At 31.4% G+C, this 10,589-nt stretch overlaps 2 protein-coding genes across 3 annotated transcripts; one reads left to right on the forward strand and one right to left on the reverse strand.

Annotated features, from left to right (window-relative positions):
• Positions 1 to 1,189: 1,189 nt before the first annotated feature.
• Positions 1,190 to 6,440, reverse strand: LOC140045490 (developmentally-regulated GTP-binding protein 1). 2 transcript variants are annotated; one of them, XM_072090414.1, is made up of 11 exons: positions 6,322 to 6,440; positions 5,713 to 5,833; positions 5,006 to 5,050; positions 4,476 to 4,606; positions 4,069 to 4,138; positions 3,538 to 3,637; positions 3,033 to 3,288; positions 2,426 to 2,538; positions 1,959 to 2,081; positions 1,497 to 1,592; positions 1,190 to 1,329 (listed from the first exon to the last, which is right to left on the reverse strand). In XM_072090414.1, exons 1-11 carry the CDS (start codon positions 6,358 to 6,360, stop codon positions 1,323 to 1,325), a joined length of 1,101 nt encoding a protein of 366 aa, XP_071946515.1. In that variant the 5' UTR covers positions 6,361 to 6,440; the 3' UTR covers positions 1,190 to 1,322. The 2 variants fall into 2 exon arrangements, with proteins under 2 accessions (XP_071946515.1, XP_071946516.1); XM_072090415.1 differs by lacking the exon at positions 1,190 to 1,329 and having other exon boundaries at positions 1,493 to 1,592.
• A 182-nt stretch (positions 6,441 to 6,622) lies between these two features.
• Positions 6,623 to 9,666, forward strand: LOC140043944 (pseudouridylate synthase RPUSD4, mitochondrial-like). Its single transcript, XM_072088439.1, has 9 exons — positions 6,623 to 7,181; positions 7,388 to 7,519; positions 7,623 to 7,667; positions 8,154 to 8,358; positions 8,444 to 8,478; positions 8,561 to 8,610; positions 8,695 to 8,839; positions 9,017 to 9,114; positions 9,335 to 9,666. The coding sequence occupies exons 1-9, from the start codon at positions 6,746 to 6,748 to the stop codon at positions 9,521 to 9,523; spliced, it is 1,335 nt and encodes a 444-aa protein (XP_071944540.1). The 5' UTR covers positions 6,623 to 6,745; the 3' UTR covers positions 9,524 to 9,666.
• Positions 9,667 to 10,589: the final 923 nt, after the last annotated feature.

The following is a 10,589-nucleotide window of genomic DNA, read 5'->3' on the forward strand; positions in this document are numbered from 1 at the left end:
TTTTCGTTGCTTGTTGTCATTGTCGAGCAAGTTCAAAAGGTCACGTACGTATCGAAAAAGGGGGCGCCCTATATATTTATCCTTCTCTCTCTATCAGTATCAACAATACTGTACAGTACTATAAATTTGGCTTTTCTTGATGCATTTCCTATTATGAGAACAAGTTTTGGAGGATCATTATTTGCTTTTTTTTATTCCCTAAAAAAATACCCAACATTTATTGTCATACATAGACCAAAAAGTCGAAAAAGTTCTCAAACCTTTTAAAGATGTATTGTCCCTAGCCCCTTTGGTAATTCCAAAAAAAAATTTTTTTTTCATTTTGAAAAAAAGGGGGTCATTTTGAAGTATCATAATAGTTATTAACTTTCACCAAAAATTAGTCGAAAAAAAAAATAATTTAACCGAAATACAGATGTTTTTTTGTTCAAAAAATAACGTTGACTTCCAGTCAAAGTTTTCAATCAAAACATATCTCATAATGCAACGCGCTTGTTTGGCTACTCTGTATGCATAATCATAAAACTTCTTCGCAATCTGTGTGAAAACACCTTCTCAACCGAGTTGTAAACAATCCTAATTAGCATCATGCATATGCATACTCATGGTTTGAAATCTTTGTTTCCCAGACGAAATCTATTTAATTTACTTGTTAATTACGTAAACTTGTTGTTTTTGGCTCGAATTTTCGACTTAAAGTGAATAACTTTAATATTACTTTGATATGGCTAATTTAAATTTAGAATATTTTTTTTTTCATTTTTTGTGTTTCAAGGGACAATACATCTTTAAGTAAAAGTGTACCAGAAAGTGGTTCTAGGACAATTACATATCTCTTTATTGTCAAAATGTAAAATAATTAATGTGCTTGCATAATAATGCAAGCACATATTATATTGGGTTAATGCTGTAATAGTACACAGCAGTATGTATAATATTCCATAGTACATTTTTCCAGAAATAATAATGACAAATCATAAAGATATTTGTGTTACAGTATTTATTTTATTGTTAACATTGTCAGGTACAATACTGAATATCAATACCAACGTTTAATATAGTTACACTCTTTAAATCCTCCTACTTACAGATAAAATTTCAAAATCATTGCAAGTTTCAGTAATCATATTAAGGTAATATAATACGTTTTGAAAATCATATTTAATATAATATCGTACACATTATTTAATACTTGAGTGGTACAGTACAATAACTTAAATTCAATCCTTGTTCAACTTCTCGCTGTAGCTTCTCCTGTATTGTGAAGTTGAGTCTATGATATATAGTGACTTTGATTTGACACTGCTTGGTGGATATAATAACTAAATTCTGTCAAAATAAAAGGAGATTAAATGAAATTAGAGCTTACTTTTAAAACCCAGCTTTGTGAAAATAAGATGAGATAAGATAATTCTTAATTGTCATGTAAGGGCCGAACTGATGACAGACAAATGCTAAGTCAATAAGGATTTATTTACTGTTTTTAAAGTACTTACCTTTTTACAATCTGTATAACGTCCTCGTCGTTAAGTTCATGTTCTCTGCCGACCTTCTGTGGATTGTGTTTGACAGATGACCCCCATACTAACGCACTGAAAAACAAAATGAATAAAATTAATATAAGACAAAATGATTACATTTAAATTAATGCAAGACTTCCACACTAAAGCCCAGTATATATTATCAGTTTAGTGATATGCTCAAATATGGTAGTGATATGCCCAAATATGGTAGTGATATGCCCAAATATGGTAGCGATATGACATCATCATGTCCATATATGGGCATATCACATATTTTTGTCACATGAAGTTTGATAGTGTACACAAAGCTTGCCAACCATATTACATTTGTTTGCTACAAAAACTAGGAATTTACTGTTAAACATCAAACTTACTATTTTGGAAAAATAACTTATATCTACAAACCAGATGAACATTTTCAATCATCAAACTTACTATTTTAGTTCTTTTAAAATAGATTTGTGTAGATTGTTGCAGAAATCTTCCACTGTTGTCTGGTCAGTTTTTAACACCACTGGCGCTTCATAGTCCGGTAACTGTCCCTTTGGTTTCGTGTAGCTATAATGATAAATGTGACATCACAAACTATTAATTATCAGTCTATTGTTTAAAAAAAATGAACAGTGAGTTGTTTTTACCGTCTCAAACACTTAAATTAGTTTAAAAAAAAAAATTATAAAACCAAATATAAAACTAAAATCAATTCTTCGTAACACCCTGCATGGCTAATTGTTTATATCTCATTTACATACTTATGAATTGACTGTATTTTTCATTTCTGATGATCAAATAAAGATCGAAATGTTGAATCATGGCTTGACTCTCGTTATTTGGAGTAAATTTTATACTATATTACTTAAAACCAAAATTAGTATGTAAAATACTGTGAAAATAACACATACATTCTAACAAGAGTCAGGTACTGCCAAATTTTCTCCAGTAAATCATCAAAGTTCCATTTGTGATGAGCAGAAATTGGTACACAATGTGGGATCTTGTAAATGATATCAAGTTCCTGAAAAAAAAAAAGATTATTAATGCTCTGACATCACAAAGAGTTCACTATATTCACTGGTTTCTAGTACATCCAACTATTTATACTAATATAATTAGGCATCGTATACTCTATCTCTAACAAAATGTCCCAATCTTCTATCAACTAAAGCCCAAGTATAGTCATGTCCCAGGACCACACTCTATTAGTCACCACGGATAAACTTTCTTCCTCAGTGCTTCTATGAATGGATGACTTTTGGGAGCAGGAACGCTAGTAAATCAAACCCAGTACCGTTTTGATTTCAATCATTCAGGAATTTTTCTCTTGATGCTACATCAAAATCCATCTATTATTGATGCCAGATCCACAAACAGGAATATGTAATCGTGACATAAAATTACTTTAAATGTCAATCCTCTCAAACCTAAACTTGCTCATGTTTGTACAGCCATACCTTTTGTAAACTGGACTAACAAATAATTTTAATATCTATTTATTTTATTTATATTTACCTCAATAGAAATTTGATCAATCTTGTTAAGTACATATATACATGGGATGTAAGCTCGGTTTCCTTCGATTACATCAATTAACTCATCTGCTGATGCGTCGTGACGTAGCGTGATATCTGCGTTGTGGATGCGATATTCTGATAAGATGCTTTTTACGGTGTCTAGATCGAGTTGTGATTGGGCACATGTGGCTGTTAGATTTATTCCCCCTTTGTCTTTCTTTCGGTATGATATATTAGGAGGCTTCTTATTCAACCTGATCATAAATAAAATTAATGCAACTGGATTTAATCATATACAAAAAAAAGAAAATATATTTTGCTCTTTTCAAAAAAGCTGTTTGCAGTTTCCAAAATACTATACCTTTGTTTTCATATTTCATTTATGATTTAGTTCAATTTCACCAATTCGTATACGGCAGTTTACTTTTCAAGGTGATTACTAGGTTAAATACCATTAAAAGGAATTTATTATAAACGTTGTTGAGGTTGACAAATATCCTTACCTTATTCCAAAGCCTTCCAACTCATGCTCAATCAATTTCTTGTGTTTGAGTGGCTTTAGTACATCTAAGACAATCAATATTAAACTGCATGTCCTTGCAACTACAAGAAAGAAAACACATCACATATTCATCATGTATTGGTTTCATACACCCTTTCTATAAGCTCTGTCTACACTATCAAACTAGTTTGACAAAAAAAGTGTGTTGTGCCCAAATATGGTAGTGACATGACATCATTGTGTACATATATGGGCAAATCACATTTTTTTTTTACATAAAGTATGATTGTGAAGACAGAGCTTTACACACTTATAAGCTTGGTGTCAATAATATGATGTATTATTTTAAAAATGGTATCAAAACCCAGTTCCAACTTGAAAAATGAAATACTGTATTGTATCACAAAATTTGGCCAAACCAGAGAGGGCGCAATTAAAAGAATTTTAGACATCAGCATTTCTATAGTAATTTCTAAATTGCTAAACAAGGCACGTTCTAAATTTGGTTGAAGTATTAATATATACTACTGACCTGCAATGACCTGTCTACCACGACCTTTACCATCCTTAGCTCCTTCAATAATACCTGGCAAATCAAGTAACTGTAAAAACAGAACAAAATTAATTAACAGAAAAAATGAAAATCTTCATTCTATCTATTACAGTACTGTATAACTACTGTACACAAGAAAGTGACATCCTCAATTATTTAAACTGAATACACGAGTTGAGTGAATTGGGGGACATACAGAGGGAGCTATTCACTTGGTTAATGGGATAAACTAAGGTAAATGCAAGTGGATAGAGTAGCTATTTATAAAGCTCTGTCTATCAAACTTGTTCGACAAAGAAAGTGTGAAATTTTGTTGTCACATAAAGTTTGATAATGTAGGCAGAGCTTTAGGAATTAGAGTGCGAGAGAGGTAGTGTGTGTATTACCTGTATCTTGGCACCTTTGTACCTGATGACACCAGGCACTGTGGTAAGTGTTGTAAATTCATAAGCTGCAACCTCTGAGTAGACACCAGCGAGGTTGCTGAGAAGTGTAGATTTACCAACTGACGGGAAACCTAAAGGATATTTAACATTTGATGTACAGATTACGCAAATAGGTTATCTGTGTTAGAACAAACAACAACAAAATGAACAGTCATTATGTTAATTTATTCATTCGGAGACTTAACTTGGAAACCTAATTTAATTAAATTCACATAGAAAACCAAGAATCTAGGTTACAACCACCTCATCATGCATAATAACTTAAATAAAGGAGCCTTAATGAAAGCATAACTTGTAATGAATAGCCTCCTCAGTTTATTCATTTTGACATTTAACCAGGAAACCACCTCCTTATGCAGGCACCCCAACGTCAGTATGTCTGTTATTGTATCTATGCCTGTCTGTCTATGTACAGTACTGTAAATTCAAATCCAACTACATTATTGTGTATTTGGTAATTTTACACTAACCTACAAAACCAATTCGAGCATCTCCCGTTTTAGCAACATCAAAACCTAAAGAATAAAAAAAAATATATAATTAAATATACACAACATAAACCATCTGAATTGTATGCCTTTTGGATGTGTTTTCTACTATATGTTTACCTTCTTATTTTAGTGTTTTGTATTTGTTGTCTTGTTTTGGCCTGAATATGCTTGGTCCTCCAAGCTGTGACCTGTTTGTTACATTCTTTTGTTTTTTTTTTATTGAAATAAACGATGATTTGATTACATATTTTACATGATGATTCAATAATCATTGCCAGCCATATTTATTATATATCCTTTGTTACAATTCTTTTCACCTGATGATGGGCTATGCCCGAAACATGTCGTTAAAATAAATCTATATTGAGGCAGTTTTAACTTATTTGATCTTGATTTTTTTCTATATCCTGCCTATGCATGATAATTCAATAATGATTGATGATTCAATAATCATTGCCAGCCATATTTATTATATATCCTTTGTTACAATTCTTTTCACCTGATGATGGGCTATGCCCGAAACATGTCGTTAAAATAAATCTATATTGAGGCAGTTTTAACTTATTTGATCTTGATTTTTTTCTATATCCTGCCTATGCAGCTCTTTGATTTACATATTTATTATATGTACATAAGTTGTTTGTTTTTCATATAGCTGTCAATACTGTTGCGTGATATTTCCTTACCTTCACCAGCTGGACCTGAGCCGCCTTTTGGTGTAATTAATTCCCTTCTCAGTTTGGCAAGACGTGCTTTAAGTAAACCTAAATGACTGCTTGTTGCTTTGTTTCGCTGAGTTCGAGCCATCTGAAAAGAATAATGGATAGTGAAAAGTCTAATTATGATATTTTAATTGGAGTAAAAGCATTACACAGTTAACACAAACTCTTCTTACTTTGAATTTGACATTATTGTGGAGCAAAAACAGATAAAAAAATACAAACAAATTTAATAATATTAATATTAATAACTAAACAGTATTCAATCTTACGAATCTTATTAAACATAAATAAAGTCTTAAAAGATTAATATTAGGATTTGATAATTTTTTTGTTTATGATCCATAAAACTCTATCTGTGACACCTACCTACACTCGCACTTAACTAGCCTAACCTAGGCCTACCCTCTCATCTCCATGATGGAAGGATCAATCCAGGCGGCACACATACCGTCACAGCTGCTCTCCGTTCATTTTCAATCTTATCATATTAATGGACTTTTTAGGCTACAAATAAACTAATTTTTACTACAAAAAAAGTCCTTAACATATATCAAAAAGTTTTCCAATACTTACTTCTGCCTCGATCTCAGCAATCTTCTCCAAAATACCCATTGTTAATCAACAAAAGTAAAACTTAGGCTAGGCCTACCCACACTTCGCGGTGCTGCACCGTTTTCACAACAGACATCCAGTCCAGGTCCAATCATAAAAACAAAGTATTTCTTCTAAATATTTTAATTTCAATAAAATAAATACATTACTTATAAAAATATTTTTAAGCTTACATTAATTGCAATTTCCGATAATATAATTAGCATACTTAATCTATTCTACAAATTTTCATGATTAATAATTCCCAGAATGCATCGTAATTCAATATGTCTGCGCCCATGGCCTGAAAAATGCTGATTGAGTTTATGAATATAATTTTTACATATCATGAAATTTCACTTGCTAATGAAATTTATTCTGTAATTTATGTAATCAACTTATTATAATGAACTTATTTTGTAACTTTCGTGTGTTTATACGCTTGAATTCACACATAAATTCTTGTGTATTTTCTAGATGTTTGAGTACCGGAGATGTAGTTTTTGTACCTAGGAAACTACCATTTAGGGTGCCTAAAGAAACTTTTTCAGAGGGCCAAGACCCATTTGTGCGGTCGACAAATAAACCACAGAATAATGGCAATCAAGAATCATCAGACTCAAATATTTTCTCTTATAGTAACATTTCTACACATGATTTAAAAATAAATGACAACTTACCAGATGTCGGAGGAATAGAAGAAAATGAAAATACAATTTATATTCAATTTGATGGTACAGAAAAGAAAAATAGGAAAGATGCAGAAAAACAAAAAGCATCAGAACTATCCCCGGCCAAAGCTGCTGCAATGAATGTCCGAGACAGTTTACGAAGTGAAACTGGTAAATGAAAGTGTGAAATGTACCGATTCAATTTACAAACTACCAATCTAAAATTTGATTACTTTCGAGATTCATAAATTTAAAGATTTCACAATTGAAAAAAAATAAAGTGCGAAAGTTTTACAAAAGTTCATGGAAAATAAAAATATTAAACATATTTCTCATTTCTGTATTTAACATTTTAACTCAAATTCTTTTTTATTTAGTTACAAGTAGCAAGAATACTGGGTTTGACAGTAAAGGGTTTAAGATTTACACAGATACAGTGCCGGATTTAAAGAGGGTACCTCCAGCAAAAGTAACAAGTATTCTCAAATCAAGAATCATTTACAATGAAGGTTAATGGATCGTTTACATTTAGCAACTCTTGCAATTACAAACTGTTGATGTTCTATATTTACTCACAAACTTTATATTTTTAACTCTTTTCTGTTTTTGCAGGTGAAATTCTTGCAATAGACAAGCCGTATGGATTGCCATGTCATGGTACTTTGTTTTTTTTAATAAACTTATAAGATCAGCTAAAACATTAATGCATGTAAACTTAAAGTAAAACTCTGTCTAAACATGGAGAAATTTCTCCATGGTCTAAACTATCAATCTTTATGTGACAAAAAAAATGTGATGTGCCCATATATGGACATGATGATGTTATTGGGCATATGATATCACTACCATATTTGGGAACATCACACTTTTTTTGTCAAACTAGGTTGAAAGTGTAGACAGAGCTTTATACGATCAGCAAAAACATGGTATTTGCAGAGCAGAAGAAATTCACACTAATAAATGTATAAATCTAAATCATGACAGTACTTTCCAGAACAGTATTTAGTCATTTGTACTGGTTTTTCTTGATCTTTTTTGGACTTCATGCTAATATAAAGCATTTAAAGAGGAATATTTTAATACTTAACCTATCACACAACAAAAAAGTAAGTTAATAAAGAAGTTAATATCTTAATAATTCAGGTGGACCAGGGGTTGTGAATAACATTGAGGAGCTGTTGCCCCGATTGGCTAGAATGTTGCCAGGACAACAAGAAGACTTGACACTTCACATGGTTCACAGGCTGGACAAGGAGACTACTGGTGTGATGCTATTTGCTAAAACTGAAGAAATGAAATTAAAATTACAGGCAATGTTTAGAAATCATGTGATCAGTAAAAAATATTGGTAAGAAATTTGTTTAGAGTGTAATGATCCATAATGACCGTTTTCTTTATCAAACTATAAAAAAAATTTTTTTTTTCATTTTTAGGGTTATTACAGTAGGCGTTCCAGAACCAAATAAAGGTAAATTTATTTCAAATGCAATTCAAATTATATTTTCAAATATTATTCATAAAAGTTATTTCATGTTCCATTTTTTTTATAGGAATGTTAGATATCCCGATGATTGAAAAAGAAGTTGAAGGAAAGCACAGGGTAACGTTGAACCTGAATCTAGTAAACCCTTACTTTTTTAAGTCTCACAATATCCTTTTACATTTAATTTGAACTATTTTCTAGATGAGTTTAAAACCTGATATTGGCGATGTCTACAAAAATCTATGGCAAAAAAAGAGCAGATCTTTTGGTACAAAGGCTGTGTCAAAGTTCAGAGTTCTGGATGATAATGGTACTGCTGCCCTCGTCGAAGTTCAAGCGGTTACAGGTAAGACAAAGTTTATATCACTATTATCCAAAATTTATTGTACAATTTTCTTTTTTAAATCATAATTAATCTTATTTACAGGTGAAGACAAGTTTATATCACTATTTATCCAAAGTATCTTAAATTTGCCTTTAAAGTCGTCATATTTTCTTTCTAAATCATAATTGTTATTTACAGGTGTAAAACACCAGGTACGCTGTCACATGGCATTTGGTCTGGGTTGTCCCATACTAGGGGATCACAAATACTCGCATTTCAATAAAATTGCCCCACAGGTAAGCAAATCATTCTAGATTTAAACCTGTTAGTAGACTCAGTGGTTCAGTGAATTACTTGTGTAGAATGAGTGAAGCTACGTGGATGGTTTGAATATTGAATACAAAGTGACAACGTAAAGTTCAGAAGTAGTGAACACAGGAGTGGTACAGGAAACATAGCCTAAGTAAATATTTCTTTGTTTCACGTCAACGTCGACACATTTTTTACTCTTTACAGAAACTTCCAGTTGAAATGCTTCAGCGATTTAGACTCCGACAGGCCAAAGTTCGCACAATGCCGATGCACCTTCATGCTCACCAGATATTTTTACCAGAAATCTATCAGGGTCGCAATCTCTCCATCACAACTCGGCTACCACAGTTTTTTAACAAAAACTTGTCATATCTGAAACTTAAGGTTTCATAAGAAGTATAGGACATTTGATTAGAATGCAAAAACTTTTCAATGGGAATTTTGACTATATAGATATTTGCTACAAAATATAATTATATTCAAGATGAACAAATAAAGTTCGAAATATTCTCTTGCCTCACATTTTTGGAGTTTGTTTTATATTATCATACAACAAACGGTTCTTAACATTCATAAAAATATAAATTTATAACACAAAAATGTATATGGTTCAACATGACGACACAATCATGTGTGTAATTAAGCTCACAACAACCAGACATGTTTATAAATTGAAGGTATTTTAATAAAATAATGAAATCATTTGCCTTAATGTTTTGAAATGTGCACAATTTTAATTATAGAATAAACAGACAGACAGACGAACGAACATAGAATATTGAAAATTTATTTACATAACATTGCAACTTTTTGGCAAATAAATGAACTGTACAAGAAAGTGATTACATGTAATATACATATATAACAAATTACAGTCATTAGTTTACTGTATATATCTTAAAAACGGCTGGGAACAGAGCTTGTTGGATCCTGCCAAAATTATTTACACAAACAAACAAACAATTTTATAATATGTTCTACATATTATACCACCATTCACCAGCTGACCAATCAAGATCAAGCTGAATTTGTGATTGTCATGTCAAATAAACGGTAAATTTAACAGGTATATATACCAACCCCAAAAACATAGCCCTATTCAGGAGGGGGTTTATACCACAGGTATGTGCACAACTAATATATTTAGTTTTCTGCTGGATCCTGCCAAAGTAAATAAATAAATCTAGTTTCAGTTGCTCATATTTATATAGTTATTCTTGCATATGTACAAACATTTACAATATATAACAGTAAACATTCACATATTTATGGCATTCTATTTAAGATGCAAGGAAGAATGAGGTCACCACGGTAACCTCTTAAGTAACAACGCCCATCCCAAGTTTGGTATCAGTAACATTTACCTTGTAGAGTAATGGATCTGTAATACAAGTAATAAACAATTACAACATTCATAAGTTTAAAATGACTTCGGCATTCAAAGTATAGACTAATATAT

Source organism: Antedon mediterranea, chromosome 3 (genome assembly GCF_964355755.1).
Source record: "Antedon mediterranea chromosome 3, ecAntMedi1.1, whole genome shotgun sequence".
In the NCBI taxonomy this organism is placed as follows: domain Eukaryota; kingdom Metazoa; phylum Echinodermata; class Crinoidea; order Comatulida; family Antedonidae; genus Antedon; species Antedon mediterranea.